At 48.5% G+C, this 17,686-nt stretch overlaps 1 protein-coding gene and 1 long non-coding RNA gene across 2 annotated transcripts in view; one reads left to right on the forward strand and one right to left on the reverse strand.

The window, feature by feature from the left end:
• Window positions 1-17,686, reverse strand: part of LOC140211879 (uncharacterized) — a 50,842-nt gene that overhangs the window by 12,420 nt on the left and 20,736 nt on the right. The window lies entirely within an intron of this gene.
• On the forward strand, window positions 10,337-16,252 carry LOC140212234 (uncharacterized). The gene is made up of 3 exons (XM_072282960.1): window positions 10,337-11,122; window positions 11,203-11,327; window positions 14,737-16,252. Exons 1-3 carry the CDS (start codon window positions 10,355-10,357, stop codon window positions 16,250-16,252), a joined length of 2,409 nt encoding a protein of 802 aa, XP_072139061.1. The 5' UTR covers window positions 10,337-10,354.

Raw genomic sequence — 17,686 nt, forward strand, 5'->3', positions numbered from 1 at the left:
CCCCCCCCCCCAATACAAGCTCCCCTTCCTCAAACTGCAAATGAAATATAGCATCTGGTATGCCTTCCTTGTAACTGCATCAATACGTTGAACCCAGGAAAGATCTTCAGAGAAGTTGACGGCTAGGAACTTGAAGCTGCTCACCTTTTGCACTGCTGGTCTCTCAGTGACGACTGGTGTGTATTCTCCCAACTTCCCCTTCCTGAAGTCCACAAACAATTTGATGTCTTCTTCTCATTGAGTGCAAGGCTGTTGTTGCAATTCCACTCAGCCAGCTGATCTATCTCACCCCCATACTGTACACCTGTATGACTGTACACGTGAAATGGGATGTCACCCGGGGATTTGTTCCTTTTCCAATCAAGGCTGATGTTCTGCCTCAGCTCCACTTCCCTGCCCCATTCCCATATCCCTTGACACAGGAGTAGAATTGGGCCATTCAGCCCATCGAGTCTATTCCACCATTCCATCATGGCTGATTTCTTATCCCTCTCAACCCCATTCTTCTACCTTCTCCCAAAACCTTTGATGCCCTGACTAATCAAAATCCTGTCAGCCTCCTCTTTAAATATACCCAGTAATTTGCCCTTTACGTGATTCCCTTCACATCCAGAAATATCAGCCACGGTTTGCAGCAGGCCAGTGGAGCCCTGTGCAAACGTTGTTGGTTTCAGTGAGAACATCTCACCTCTGTAAACTTTAGAGAGCACAGATCTCACTTACTCAGCCTTGGACACGCAGCAAACTTCCAGCCCAGGCACAGCCACCATGGCTAGTATATCATCAAACCACAAGACCAGAAGACTTGGGAGCAGAATTAGGCCATTCAGCCCATAAAATCTGCTCCACCATTCCATCATGGCTGATCTATTGTCCCTCTCAACCCCATTTTCCTACCTTCTCTCCATAACTTTTGATGCCCTTCCTAATCAAGAATCTATCAGCCTCTGCTTTAAATATACCCAATAACTTGGCTTCCACAGCCATCTGTGGCAATGAATTCCACAGATTCACCACCTTCTGGATAAAGAGATGTCTCCTAATTTCTCTTCTAAAGGGACATCCCTCTATTCTAAAGCTGTGCCCTCCAGTCCTTTCTAAGGTAAGGAGATAACAGTTGTGCGTGTGTGATCTCAGCACAGAACCGTACAATTCCAGTTCAACACCCTAACCCTGTATCCACAACCTTTCATAAAGATCAATGTGCATACACCTTCCTACCTGCTTGCTGCTGCTACCCCACAGGCCCCACAGAGCCTCCACATTCACTAGTCTCTCACCTTTGCATAATCTCAGTGCTGCAGGAATTCAGCAGGTCAGGCAGCATCTGTGAATAGGATTAGACGGTCAACATTTTGGACTGATACCCTTCATCAGGACTCCCCTCCACAGACACTGCCTGACCTGCCCTGTTCCCCCAGCATTTTGTGTGCATTATTCTGGATTTCCAGCTTCTGCAGAATTGCTTGTGTTTAAAAAGTACTCTGCTGTCTGCTTCATGCCCTGAAAGAGCCCTCACTTTCTTCCACAGCTGCCATGTCTTCACTCACCAATGATGCTGGCCCAAACCTCCCTGACATCTTCTCCTACTGACCATCCCATCCCTGAAGCCTGGAAACGTGAAACTTGATCCTCTCAGGGAAGAGTTGATACGGATGGTAAACAGAACAGAGCAGCCAGCCCTGTGGTACCCAGATTACAGCAAGTCAGCCTGAGCAGCCCTCTGGTACTCAACATCACAGACCATCAGCCTGAAAACCCAACCCTGTGGTACCCAGAGGAACAGCCCTGTGGTACCCAGAGTCAAAGCTTATCAACCTGAACAGGCCTGTGGTACCCAGAGTCACAGCCTGTCAATGTGAGCAGTGAGACCTGCAAGTGAGGAGGTGTAGGGGAACGTGTTGCACTTGTTCCGCTTGCAATGATACATGCCAGGAGGGAGATCAGTGGGGAAGGATGAATGGACAAGGGAGTTGCGTAGGGAGCAATCCCTGCAGAAAGCAGAAAGTGGAGGGGAACGGAGTAGGGAAAGATGTGCTTGGTAGGGGGATCTCATTGGTGGTGGCGGAAGTTACAGGGAATTATGTGCTGGACACGGAGGCTGGTAGGGCGGTAGGTGATGACATGAGGAACCCTATCCTTGATAGGGCGGTGGGAGGATGGGATAAGAGCAGACGTGTGTGAAATGGAAGAGATGCAGTTGAGGGCAGTATTGATTATGGAGGAAGGGAAGCCTCTTTCTTTGAAGAAGGAAGACATCTCCTTCGTTCTGGAGTGCGAAACCTCATCCTGAGAATGGATGCAGAATTGAGAGAAATGGATAGCATTTTACAAGTAGCAAGGTGGAAAGAGGCATAGTCCAGGTAGCTGTGAGAGCCGGTAGGTTTATAAGAGGTATCAGTACATAAGCTGTCTCCAGGGATAGAGACTGAGAGATTGAGAAAGGGGAGGGAGGTGTTGGAAATGGGCCGGGTAAATTTGAGGGCAGGGTGGAAGTTGGAAATAAAGTTGATGATGTGGACGAGCTCGGCATGGGTGCAGGAAGCGGCAGTAATGCAGTCGTCGACGTGCGTATCCATCCTGTAAGTGTGTTTTGTTCTGTACGCTATGTATCTATTGTCACCTTTCAAATTTTAATGCCAGAAAGAGTAAAATCAAAGGATATTGAACAAAAATGAGATTATAATTCCCTGAGTTATTAAATGGGATTTATTGATTCCGTGCAAATTGCACAGTGCAACTTTGGTCTGCAGGTTGAACTTGACTCAATCCAACTCACCCGGCTGGCAATAATTCTTCAACCGCCTTGATGTGAAGAATATATGAGGTTGTTTATTATACCCCTGAAAAAATGCAAAATGCCTCCTGAGACTATTTAAGAAAATCGGGAGAGAATCAGTAAAGAGGAGAAAGCTACTGGGGAAGAAAGCACAACTGTTGGGAGCCATTGCCCTCTTCCTCCCCATGAACCTTATCAATAGACATGGCACACCCAGAGGAACCAGCCCTTGTGAAGGATAGAGCAGCCTGTAGGAACTGCATGAAAGTATTTAATATTGAGACTCTCGGTCCTAGTGAAGAACATATCTTGCTTTGTTTTGGAGAACTTTTGGTCATTGCAAACAATTCACCTTTAGCTTGGCCTTGTGTCGCTATCAGCTGTGTGGGTGTGAATGTGCTATTCAATTCCACAGTTAAACAGCCTTGCCCAGTGACGACCAAAAATGCTCTCAATATCTCTGCACTCAGTTAGCTTTCATCCCTCATGTGTGGGAGGTGGAGGGGAGATGTTCACAACTAGGGTTCATTTTCCCTCATTCCGCAGCTCAGAAAACAACAGCGTCACGGATTTCTAGAAGACTGAGACACAAGGTCACTGATATCCTTGGTGAGTGGAGCAACTAAGTTACAGCCGGACTTCACAAAGGTCCGGAGGGAAGTCAGAGAAAGTAAGAGACTGCATCCAGATTAAACTGGGTGCAGAAGGAGGAATAAAGGTTTTTAAAAGGATCAGTGAATAATTATGTTTTGAAGATTTTGCAGATGCTGGAAATGTTGATCAACATACAGAAGGTGCTGGAGGAACTTTGTCTTTGGGGGGGATTATCTTGGGGGGAGACCCTTCATCAAGACTGGAAAGGAAGAGGGCAGAAGCCAGAATAAGAAGGTGGGGGAGAGAGAGTGGGAGGAACACCCAACAACAGGTCACTGTCACAGAGGGGAGCAGTGAGATAGCAGCCAGTCTGGTCGAACTCGCATGGAAGGGAAGAGGAAAGCTTCACCAGGGTAGGTATACCTCAAAGGAACCCCACAACGGATCAGCAAAACGGAGTCACAGGAGATCTTGCAGATGCCGGAAATCAAAATAATTATTTTGGAATGTCTATTTCAACTCCCGCTGAATATAGTTTATTCATTGAAGGGTGAGAGCCCACAGCTCAATCCGCCCGCTCTCAGGGCTGCAACAATCGAGTGGCTTCACAAAATAATGTAAATGTTAGAGTCCTAATGCGATTAACAACCTACCCAATCTTCTGTGGTGATTCGGCAGTGTGGAGGATCAGAGGGATCTTGGGGTCCGAGTCCATAGGACACTCAAAGCAGCAGCACAGGTTGACTCTGTGGTTAAGAAGGCATGCGGCGCATTGACCTTCGTTAATCGTGGGATTGAGTTTAAGAGCCGAGAGGTCATGTTACAGCTATACAGGAACCTAGTCAGGCTCCACTTTGAGTACTGTGCTCAGTTCTGGTCACCTAACTACAGGAAGGATGTGGAAACCATAGAAAGGGTGCAGAGGAGATTTACAAGGATGTTGCCTGGATTGGGAAGCATGCCTTATGAGAATAGGTTGAGTAAACTTGTCCTTTTCTCGGAGTGACGGACGATGAGAGGTGACCTGATAGAGGTGTGTAAGATGATGAGAGGCATTGATTTTGTGGATAGTCAGAAGCTTTTTCCCCAGGGTTGAAATGACTAATACAAGAGGGCACAGGTTTAAGGTGCTTGGAAGTAGGTACAGAGGAGATGTCAGGGGTAAGTTTTTTACACAGACAGTGCTGAGTGTGTGGAATGGGCTGCCGGTGACGGTGGTGGAGGCGGATATGATAGGGTCTCTTAAGAGACTCCTGGACAGGTACATGGAGCTTAGAAAAATAGAGGGCTATGGGTAACCCTATGTAATTTCTGAAGTAAGTACATGAATAAATCAAGGAAGGTAGTGCACCCGTGGCTGACAAGAGAAATTAGGGATAGTATCAATTCCAAAGAAGAAGCATACAAATTAGCCAGAAAAAGTGGCTCACCTGAGGACTGGGAGAAATTCAGAGTTCAGCAGAGGAGGACAAAGGGCTTAATTAGGAAGGGGAAAAAGATTATGAGAGAAAACTGGCAGGGAACATAAAAACTGACTGTAAAAGCTTTTATAGATATGTAAAAAGGAAAAGACTGGTAAAGACAAATGTAGGTCCCCTACAGACAGAAACAGGTGAATTGATTATGGGGAGCAAGGACATGGCAGACCAATTGAATAATTACTTTGGTTCTGTCTTCACTAAGGAGGACATAAATAATCTTCCAGAAATAATAGGGGACAGACGGTCCAGTGAGATGGAGGAACTGAGCGAAATACATGTTAGTAGGGAAGTGGTGTTAGGTAAATTGAAGGGATTGAAGGCAGATAAATCCCCAGGGCCAGATGGTCTGCATCCCAGAGTGCTTAAGGAAGTAGCCCAAGAAATAGTGGATGCATTAGTGATAATTTTTCAAAACTCGTTAGATTCTGGACTAGTTCCTGAGGATTGGAGGGTGGCTAATGTAACCCCACTTTTTAAAAAAGGAGGGAGAGAGAAACCGGGGAATTATAGACCGGTTAGCCTAACGTTGATGGTGGGGAAACTGCTGGAGTCAGTTATCAAAGATGTGATAACAGCACATTTGGAAAGCGGTGAAATCATCGGACAAAGTCAGCATGGATTTGTGAAAGGAAAATCATGTCTGACGAATCTCATAGAATTTTTTGAGAATGTAACTAGTAGAGTGGATAGGGAAGAACCAGTGGATGTGGTATATTTGGATTTTCAAAAGGCTTTTGACAAGGTCCCACACAGGAGATTAGTGTGCAAACTTAAAGCACACGGTATTGGGGGTAAGGTATTGATGTGGATAGAGAATTGGTTAGCAGACAGGAAGCAAAGAGTGGGAATAAACGGGACCTTTTCAGAATGGCAGGCAGTGACTAGTGGGGTACCGCAAGGCTCAGTGCTGGGACCCCAGTTGTTTACAATATATATTAATGACTTGGATGAGGGAATTAAATGCAGCATCTCCAAGTTTGCGGATGACACGAAGCTGGGTGGCAGTGTTAGCTGTGAGGAGGATGCTAAGAGGATGCAGAGTGACTTGGATAGGTTGGGTGAGTGGGCAAATTCATGGCAGATGCAATTTAATGTGGATAAATGTGAAGTTATCCACATTGGTGGCAAAAATAGGAAAACAGATTATTATCTGAATGGTGGCCGATTAGGAAAAGGGGAGGGGCAACAAGACCTGGGTGTCATTATACACCAGTCATTGAAAGTGGGCAGGCAGGTACAGCAGGCGGTGAAAAAGGCGAATGGTATGCTGGCATTTATAGCAAGAGGATTCGAGTACAGGAGCAGGGAGGTACTACTGCAGTTGTACAAGGCCTTGGTGAGACCACACCTGGAGTATTGTGTGCAGTTTTGGTCCCCTAATCTGAGGAAAGGCATCCTTGCCATAGAGGGAGTACAAAGAAGGTTCACCAGATTGATTCCTGGGATGGCAGGACTTTCATATGAAGAAAGACTGGATGAACTGGGCTTGTACTCGTTGGAATTTAGAAGATTGAGGGGGCATCTGATTGAAACATATAAAATCCTAAAGGAATTGGACATGCTAGATGCAGGAAGATTGTTCCTGACGTTGGGGAAGTCCAGAACGAGGGGTCACAGTTTGAGGATAAAGGGGAAGCCTTTTAGGACCGAGATTAGGAAAAACTTCTTCACACAGAGAGTGGTGGATCTGTGGAATTCTCTGCCACAGGAAACAGTTGAGGCTAGTTCATTGGCTATATTTAAGCGGGAGTTAGATATGGCCCTTGTGGCTACGGGGATCAGGGGGTATGGAGGGAAGGCAGGGGGAGGGTTCTGAGTTGGATGATCAGCCATGATCATAATAAATGGCGGTGCAGGCTCGAAGGGCCGAATGGCCTACTCCTGCACCTATTTTCTATGTTTCTATGTTTCTATGTTCGGCACAGCATTGTGGGCCGAAGGGCCTGTATTGTGCTGTAGGTTTTCTATGTTTCTATGTTTCTAATCGACTTTACAGAGCAACCTCGAACTGAGGACCGACACTGTCTCCCAACTATGGAGTTAAACACCCCGCACCAACTCTCTGCAGCTCTGAATGTCCTTGTCATCTTTACATCTGGTCATCATAACAAGGGCCTTGAGCTCTGCTCAGGGATCCAGGCTCTCTTATGTTCTTTTACCAGGGGCGCCTTCGCCAGCCTGTCCATTTGCATTCAACACGAAGGCAGCGGCACCTCTGTCTACAAATGGCAACGTGTAATGTTGGCAGAAGAACACTTAAGCCGCACATTCTCCTCTCTCAGCACCATTCCCTCGGCCCTACCGATCCCTCGGTTCCGCTTCTTCGTCCCTCACGCTCCTTCGGCCCTCGCACTCCCTCAGTGCCCCTCCTTCAGTCCTCGTGGAGTGGGTCGTGGCGGTGAACGGGTTAAAGGATTAACAAGAGAGCTGAAATTTACCCGTGGATCTGCTCCGGAGAAGGCAAAGGGTTTGATGCTGCCCCCTGTATGAGCTACACTGGCGCAGGATGTTAAAGAACAGTTTCGCAGCACAAAACAGGCTATTCGGCCCGTCTCTCCTGTGGTTCCGCACGAACTCCAGTTCCCATGCCTGGCCATTTCAGTGTTAGTCCAGATGTGTTAAACTCTGAGAGGGTTTCCGACTCCCCCTCCCGCCCCTCGGGTTAACACGTCCAGAGGGGAAAGCCTCAGCCCGCGCTCCTGGCGAAGGTTGTTTTAAAATCATAGAATACTGTTACATGGCATTTAATAAAGATTATCTGAGCGAGAACTGCTTAAAACTGTGCCGTTCAATGTCCGCGTTAAGATATTACGAGAAATTATTATTGTAGATGTGGAATAATTAACGCATCGCATTCTACTTGTAGTGGTTTGTAAAGTAATCTATTATAAGTGATCATAACGATTTTTAAAAATTGACCTTGTTACGGAGCGGCTCCACATCACTGCAGATTTGTCTCAGCCTCAGCAAGCCTTCGAAACTCTCGCTGACCCAGTGACTGAAAAACCGGCAGACCCTGTGCTTACTGTCCACTGGGTTTAATCTGCGTCTCTCACACATACATACACACACACTCACACAGTCACACACACACTCACACACACACACTCATACACACACACACTCACACACACACACACACACATTCACACAGTCACACATACACTCACACACACACACACTCACACACACACACTCACACACACTCACACACACTCACACAGTCACACATACACACACACACTCACACACACACTCACACAGTCACACACACGCACACACTCACACACACACACTCACACTCACGCACGCACACACACAGTCACACATACACACACACGCACACTCACACAGTCACACTCACACACACACTCACACAATCACACTCATACACACACTCACACAGTCACACATACACACACACTCATACACAGACACAGACACACACAGAAACACACTCACACACGCATATTCACACACATGTACACTCACTCAAATACACTCTCATACACACGCTCACACAGACACATGCACATACACCCACACACACACTTTCACATACACTCATGCACATCACAAACACACTTACACACACACACACATAAACACACGCGCGCACATTCACGCATACACACATATACCCTTACAGACATACATACTCTCTCACGCTCACACAAACACAGACACACATACACACGCATGCACACACTCACAAAACACACTCGCTCGCACACACATACACACCCTCTCACAATTACATACACACACACACAGACACACATAAACATAGAGGCACACACACTCGCATTCAGACACACACATACACACTTACATACACATAAACACACTTACACAAACTCACGCACATAATCACACACACATATACACATACACTTACACACAAACACACAGTCTTTCTCACAGACACACATTTACACATACTTACACACAAATACTCACACACTCACACTCTCTCACAAAATTATAGACACACACTCGCACACTTGCACGCACACTCTTCACACGTGCACTTGCACAGGTGCACGCATACACACACACATTCACACTCTCACACAATCACACAGACACACACCTGCACACACAAAGATACAAGTTCATACGCACACAAACAAGCACATTGGTACACACACTGTCACAATCACTCACACAAACACACACCTACACACATACAAAGATACACGCTCATACACACACAAGCACACAGTAACACAATCACTCACACATGCACACACACATAAACAATCAGACAGAAACACACCTGCACACACGTGCAAAGATACACACACACACACACACACACACACACACACACGCTAAGGGTCAGGACGATCATCCCGAGGAAGAAGTGCACCAACACTTCACCAAATCCTCCATCAACAGAAAATCGACCATGGTGGGATTGACCAACGGGTGTGGCGGCGGATAACTCCCACAGCGGGACAGGGATATTTCCGTATTTCCGGGTAAATTCCCCTACTGGGGCAGGGATATTTCACTGACAATTTTCACGTTCCGACATTCACCGAATGGCGGCGGTTGGAGATACTCCGCCATCCTGAACTGAACGGAGAAAACTGATGCCGTGGGAAGAACGGTTCTCTACTGCCCAGGGAGCTGTCCCGCGTTCTGAAGCTATCCGACTTTATTTGACAGTAAATCTGGCGAATCAAAGCCGAAAACACCTGGAATTCCCCACGGTTAGTCAGCGTCGGCGAAGGGAGAAACTGAGAAAAGTTAACTCTCTCTGCACAGACGCTGCCCGACCTCGTGAGAATGACCAGCTCCGGTTTTGCGCTCCCAGCCTCAGCAGTTTTAATATGTTTTGCGCTGAATATTCCCTTTTGGAGATCTCCCTCCACGATCGAACTGGACACTGAAGGCTTCGGTCATCTCTGCACCTGTACGCAATGGTCAGTACTACAGATGGACACTAGTCTGGGTTGCAGGCGGTGAGAGCGGTCGGAGGCTGCATGAACATTGTGGAATTTTGCGATCATTGGGAGTCCTGCTTTTCAGATTTTCTTTTGCTGTTTTCATCGAGATAACTATATTAAACGTACAGCCCTCATGTAATGCCAGAGGGTTGAGTGCGTCATACCCTCCCCAATCCCCCTCCGGAAAAGCAAGCAGCAGCTGGGACAGTTCACTCTGCGCAATCCCCCACCCCCACCCGCGCCCACCTCTCTATATAAGACGAGGAGCGCGCCGGCTCCGCACTCGCGAGGACGTCCGGAACAGAAACATGAGCTACAGCTGGCAGTCGCATTCCTACCGCACCGAGCCCGCCCGCAAACTGGCTCGGCACCTAGGCTCCTCGCTGTCGGCGCCTCTGCCCCACAGCTGGGCCAGGGAAAGCGGCGCTGTCTCCTTGTCCAAGCGCAGCGGCCGCTGCCACAAGTCCTCGGCCAGCCTGGCGCTCGCCATGCCGGTTTCCTTCGGCGAGGGTAGCAGGGCGGTCGGTTTGAACGAGAAGCAGCAGATGCAGGGTCTGAACGACCGTTTCGCCAGCTACATCGAGAAGGTGCGTCAGCTGGAACTGCAGAACCGCGGGCTGGAGGCGGAGATCGCGCAGGTGAGGCAGCGGCAGTTGTCGCCGTCGCGGCTGGCCGTTGCCTTCGAGCCCGAGCTCCGCCAGCTCCGCCAGCTGCTGCGGGACGTGGAGCGGCAGAAGGCTCACCTCCAGCTGGAGAGGGAGCAGCTGGCAGACGACCTCCACCTCCTCAAGGGCAAGTGCGAGGACGAGGCGAGGCTCAGGGAGCAACTGGATGTAGGCGCCCGACTCCTCAGGAAGGAGGGCGAGGACGCTGAGCGGCTCAAACTGCAGCTGGAAAAGAAGGAGCGCGCTCTGGCCGAAGAGATTGCCCTCCTGAAGGCCACCCACCAGAACGATGTGGCCGAGCTCCTCTCGCAATTGCACGCGACCCAGGTCACCGTGGAGCCCAAAGAGTTCGCCAAGGCCGATCTGACGGCGGCTCTGAAAGAGATCCGGGCGCAGATGGAGGGCTACACCAGTGCCAATCTTCAGCATACCGAGGAGTGGTTCCGCTGCAGGTTTGCAGAGCTTAGTGAAGCCGCCGAGATCAACAACGAAGCCCTGCAGAGCCGTCGGCAAGAGATCAGCGAATACCGCCGGCTGCTGCAGTCCAAGAGCATCGAACTGGAGACGGTGCGCGGAACCAAGGAGTCCCTGGAGAAACAGCTGAGCGACATCGAGGAGAGACACGACGCCGAGCTGCTGCAGTACCAGGTGAGAGCGTCGGCCCCCTGCGCCAACTCTTCTCCGGCATTCAGCTAGTAACTTTTCCAACTGCGTCTTTTGTCTTCCAGGACACGATCCATCAGCTGGAGAACGAGCTCAAAAGCGCAAAGTGGGAAATGTCCCATCATCTGAGGGAATATCAGGATCTGCTGAATGTCAAAATGGCCTTAGATGTGGAAATTGCCTCCTACAGGTGGGTGTGACTGTAACCTACAGATAGATGTGACTGCAACCTGCGGGCAGGTGTGACTAATCTACAGTTAAGTGAGGCTGTAACCTTTGGGTAGGTGTGATTATGACTTCAGGGTGGGGGTACAGGTAGGTGTGACTGTAGCCTCTAGCTGGACAACTGTATCAGGTAGTCTCGGTCTGCACCAAGTTCAGGAGCGATCACGGGCAGATCGTACACCAACACCAAACAGTGAGAAAGGCGGTGCGCTTTCTGAAAAGGGTGACCTGTTACTCCGCCGACTCTCCACACCCACCCCCCCCCCCCTTATTTCTTAAGGTGATCTTCAAACCTGAAAAAGCAATAAAACCGGAGGGATTTATTTCTGTCCCTGGTTTGATCTGCAGCTCTCCGTCGGGATTTAGTACACGAGCAGTCTCGCCTACAGCCGAACGATCCTCGAAACTCAACAATCGGGTACCCAGTTTCCAGTACAGCCGAACTGGCCCGATACAGTCCCACAAGGAAAGGTAGATTTACGAAACGGTTAAAGCCGTAGCAACGGGGATGTAGAAAGAGCGGAGAACATTTTCCCCACAGACAGTGCCCTGCTCTGGGATACACAGAGTCCCGTTACACTGCAATGTTTAACTGACCCGGAACCTGCGGTATACCGAACTCCCACGCCCCGTATAAATCGGGTAAATACAGATCCCCGCTCTCATCCCTCCAGCCACCGCGGTGCAGACGGTGGTTTGGGGGGTCGCCTCGCGATGCACATAACCACCCCCGCCAAGCGGAGTCTCGGATCATAAAGATCAGCCGGTGCCTTTAATGATTAAAATTGCCAGAAACTGCATTCACTGTCGCCAGTAAATTCATGCTGCCGGGGGGGGGGGGGGGGGGGTCGATGATAGGGTGGGTGATGGGGTCGAGCCAGTGGGTCGGTGCCGGGGTAAACGGGTATGAAGGAGCAGCGGGTCTCGTCTGGAGAAGACGCTCTCTGATCAGATTCTCAAGCAAAGGAAAACAGGCACCGGCTTCAGGACCCTGGACAGATAACGAACGGACCTTCCCTGGTGTATTGAGTTACCGAGAGCTGGTGTAGCGACCTCCTCCCCTTCTATTTGCAGAGTTTCCACAAGAGCCTCCCGGGTTCCGAGTGAAATCACTCCCACCACCTCCTCTCTGGGAACAAACACGCAGACCGCACCAGTCCTCATCCGCAACGTCCCGGGTACCATTGAACCAGCGGGGAGTCCCCACCGGCCTTTGAGTGAAAGGATTTACAGAAATAATCACATTCTCCAACTTTTCAAAGTTCAAAGTAATTTATTATCAAAGTACATGTCACATATACAACCCTGAGATGAATTTTCTTGCAGGCATTCTCAATAAAACCAATAACCATAATAGAATCAATGAAAGTCCGCACCAACAGTCGGACAACCAGTGTGCAAAAGGCTCTGATAAAATTAAACTCGCATCGAACTTCCTCAGCGTCCAGGGCCACACTGTCAGCGCGGGGATTTGGAAAAAGTAGCAGAATTCTGCCCCCTCCCCAGTGCATTCCATACATCTACACCCCCACATCCCACACATCTTCACCCAACAAACCACCATATCTACACCCCGTACCCCCACACAACTGCACTCCACAAACCACCATATCTACACGCCGTACCCCACACCCCCACACATCTACACCCATCAAACCACCATATCTACACCCCATACCCCACACAAATCTACACCCCATACCCCATACAAATCTACACCCCACACTCCACACCCCACACAACTTCACCCAACAAACCACCTTATCTACACCCCATACCCCACACAAATCTACACCCCACACCCCACACAACTGCACTCCACATACATCTACACCCTCACAAATCTACATCCCCCACACACATCTACACCCCACGTATCCACACATCTTCACCCCAAACACTTCCACACACATCTACACCCAATTCATCTACACCTCCACACATCTATACCCCACAAATCCACCACAAATCTACACCCCACACACCACCACACATCTACACCCAACCCCCATACGCCCCCATAAATCTTCAACTCTCACCCACACACATCTGCACCCGAACACATCTACACCCCACACTTTTATACCCCCCCCACACCCACACATTTATACTCCACACATCTACAACCCACACATCCCCACACCCACACAACTACACCTTCACAAATCTACAGCCCACACATTTACACCCCCCACACACCCACACATCTACACCTCCAGACACCTACACACCACCCCACCCATCTACACCCCCACACAACCACACCCCCACACAATCACACACATCTACACCCTACATCTTCCACACATCTACACTTCACCCCACACAACCCCACAAATCTACCCCATACACCCTCATAAATCTTCAACCCTTACCTGCACACTTCTATACCCACACACATCTACACCTGTACACATCTACAAACCACACCCACACACATCTACACCTACACACGTCTGCAACCCACACATCTACAACCCACACACCCACACATCTACACCCCACACTTTTACACTGCCCCACACCCACACATCTGCACACCACACCCACACACATCTACACTCCACATCCCACACATCTACACCTTCACACATCTACACCCCACACACCTGATTCCACACACACACACCCACACATCTACACTCCACATCCTACTCATTTACACCCCACACACCCACACAGAACTACAACCCCACACATCTACACCCCACAGCCCTATACTCTACATCCCACACACCCACACACATCTACAACCCCAGACTCCCACACATCTACACCCCACATCCCACTCATCTACACTTTCACACATCTACACCCCACACATCTACATTACACACACACACACACACACATCTACAACCACAGACTCCCACACATCTACACCCTGCACATCTACATTACACACACACCCACACACATCTACATTCCCACACACACCCACACATCTACACTCCACATTCCACTCATTTACACCCCCACACCCACACAGAACTACGACCCCACACATGTACACCCCACAGCCCTGTACCCTACACCCGACACATCCCTACACATTTGCACTGCTCCACACTCTACATGGGAACGCTGGTGTACTGGGGCTCTGAGCACTTTCATGGAACACGAAGAGGGAATATGAGGTGGAGGAGGGGGTGGTGGTCATTCCTGGCATTTGGTCTACCCATGGTGACAGGTTTAGGGCTTAGGGAGTGACTCACTGGCTCGTAATGAAGGGAACACGAAGGCAGAAGCTCCCAGTAACAAGGTGACTATGTTGGCTTTGGAATCACAAAGTGGTTCACCACATCATAACAGTAACAAACTATCTCTCTCTCTCTCTCTCTCTCTCTCTCTGTGTTTCTCTCTCCTGTGTTAAGGAAACTGCTTGAAGGGGAGGAAACTCGGTTCGGGTCCATTGCAGGGACCTTCACTCCTCCCTCCTACACCTACAGGCAAACTCAGTCCCTGACCCATACCGTGTACACCCCGACCAAAGCCAAGCGCACCCCCAGCAAAGCTGCTCCTCAGTACAAATTTGTGGAAGAGATTATCAGCGAAACCACGAAGGAAGTTGACATGTCAGACCTAGAGGACTCGGTCCTCAAAGTGATCTCTGAGAGCTCAGGGGGAAAACCTGATGAAGAAGGGGATGAAGACAAGGATGAGGTGACCACAGTTGAAGCCTCTGATGAAGAGGAGGCCGAAAGGAGGAGTGAGCCTAACGAAGAAAGCGTGGGAGAAGGAGGCACAGAGAATAAAGAAGGAAGGGTGGAGAGGAAAGGGTCTGAGAAAGAGGAAGCTCCAACTAAAGAAGAAAGTAGTGTAGCCACAATGTTGGATGAAGAGCCTGGCCGTGGAAAGGATAGTGAAGAGCATGGTGCTGCAGGAAGAGAAGCCTCCAAGGAGGAAGCTGCAGAAAGTGAAGAGGCAAGAGAGGAAGAGAGCACCAAGAGAGAACAGTCTGGAACAAGCAAAACCATGGGTTCGGCTGAACAACAAAGCCAAATAGAGAGGGAAAGCAATGATGAGAAGATGTCAGTGGACAGAAAAACAGATAAGGAAAATGTGATTGTAAAAATAGAGTCTGAGCAGCAAGAAAAAGCCAAAGCTGAAGAGATGAGTGACAGTGTGACACAAACAGTGGCCCAGCAAGCTCAGTCTGAGCAGGGAGATGCTGAAGAGGAAAGGAATGGTAAAGAACAGGGTAAAGAGCATGGACCTCAACAGAAAGACAAGCTCAAAGAACCGAGCCATAAAGAGGCATATCCTGTTGAAACTGAAGATGAAAAGCAAGAGGATAAAGTAGAGCAGGAACTACAGAAACCCAAAGAGGAGACAAAAGGAGATGAGAAAGGAAGGGTGCAAAAGCCAGCAAAAGAAAGCGAAATGCAGAAAGTGAAATTTCAAAGCAATGAAGCAGAGAAGACAGAAGAGTCTGAGAGGAGAGAAACCCCCAGTGGACTGACAAAGAGAGAGATAAAGGCAGATGTCCTGAAGGAGCAGGAGGAGAAAGGAGGCAAGCAAGAGAAGGAAGTATCAACACGGGAAGAAAAGGAGAGTGAGAAAGGTAAGAGAGGAAGTGAGGAACGAGGAGATAAAAGCATCGGGAAAGCAGAAGGGAAAGTTGCAGGCGATGGTCCCAAAAGCAAGAGCACCCAGTCAGGAGAGAGAAGCCCAGAAGCTGTCACAAATGGGTTGGACATCAAGTTGGAGAAAGATGAAATGGAAGGTGAAACCGACAAGAAAGTGACAAAAACCTTGTCAGAGATCACTGAAAAATGTGCAGAGAAAACCACTGAGAGCAACGAGGGCAAACTCTCAGTTACCAGTGCAGTGAAGAAAACAGTGAATGAAGTCATTGGAAGAGAAGAGAAGACCACCAGCTCAGATTGAAATGGTGACAGTAAAGAAAACAAATGAACAGAGAGGAACCATTCATTTCTGAGTCAATGAGAAATGCATGTTACATGGTAGAGGATGGTACCTCACAACATAGATATGTAATACTTGTTTGTCTACAGGAGGTATGAGAACTTCTCAGGGGAATCATTTCAGACTTAATTTATTGCATGAATTAAACATTTGCCATGGGGTGCTTTGACTTTGAGGAACAGTTTTAATAACAGGAAAATTCCATAATTTTTCTGTTGATTTTAAGATATTGAAATACATGCAGATTGTGAATTTGGATTCAGACACTTTTGCATTCTTGATAAGCTATTACACTAATAGTTGCTCCAAGCACATTCAGCAAAGAGCTACCAGCTTGTCATTCACAAATAAATGCACTTTGTCCAAGAAAGTAGATCTGTTTAATGTGATTTATTTATGTAAAACAATTGAAAATTACTGACCAACAGTACCCTTGTCCAAATCAGACTTTTCACACCCCTGGCAGCTGTGCCTTCAGTTCTGAGGTTCCTTCCCAAACCTCTCTCCTTCTCCTTCCTGCTCTACAACCTCTCCCTTTCGACCAAGTGTCAATTACTTCCTCTCATATCCCTTCCATAAGACCATAATATATAGGAGCAGAATTAGGCCATTTGGCCTTCATCTTTCTTCTCAGCCCCAATCTCTTGTTTTCTCCCATATCCCTTCATGCCCTGACCAATCAAGAATCTATCAACTTCTTCCTTAAATATACATAAAAACTTGGTCTCCACAGTCGAATATGGCAACAAAGTTCACAGATCCACCACTCTCTGGCTAAAGAAATTCCGCCTCTTCTCTGTTTCTAAAAGGATGCCCCTCTACTCTGAGGCTGTGTCCTCTAGTCCTAGTCTCTCCTACTATAGGAAACATCCTTTGAAACGTCCACTCTATCAAGGCCTTTTACCATTCAATGGGTTTCAATTAGGTCACCCTTCATTCCTCTGAATTCTCGTGAATACAGTCCCAGAGCTATCAAATGCTCTTCATATGACAAACCATTTAATCCTGGAATCATTTTTATGAATGGTGTGGGCACATGGCCAAGTGGTTAAGGCATTGGACTAGCGACCTGAAGGTCATGAGTTCCAGCCCAAGCCAAGGCAACGTGTGTTGTGTCCACTTAATCACACACTGCTCTGTGACGACACCGGTGCCAAGCTGTACGGGTCCTAATGCCCTTCCCTTGGACAACATTGGTGTCGTGGAGAGGGGAGACTTGCAGCATGGGCAACTGCCGGTCTTCCATACAACCTTGCCCAGGCCTGTACCCTGGAGAGTGAAGACTTTCCAGGTGCAGATCCATGGTCTCACAAGACTAACAGATGGTCAAAATTTTCATGAACCTCTTCAGTGTCAGTACGTCCTTCCTAAGATAATGGACCCAAAACTGCTCAC

Source organism: Mobula birostris, chromosome 18 (assembly GCF_030028105.1).
Source record: "Mobula birostris isolate sMobBir1 chromosome 18, sMobBir1.hap1, whole genome shotgun sequence".
NCBI lineage: Eukaryota > Metazoa > Chordata > Chondrichthyes > Myliobatiformes > Myliobatidae > Mobula > Mobula birostris.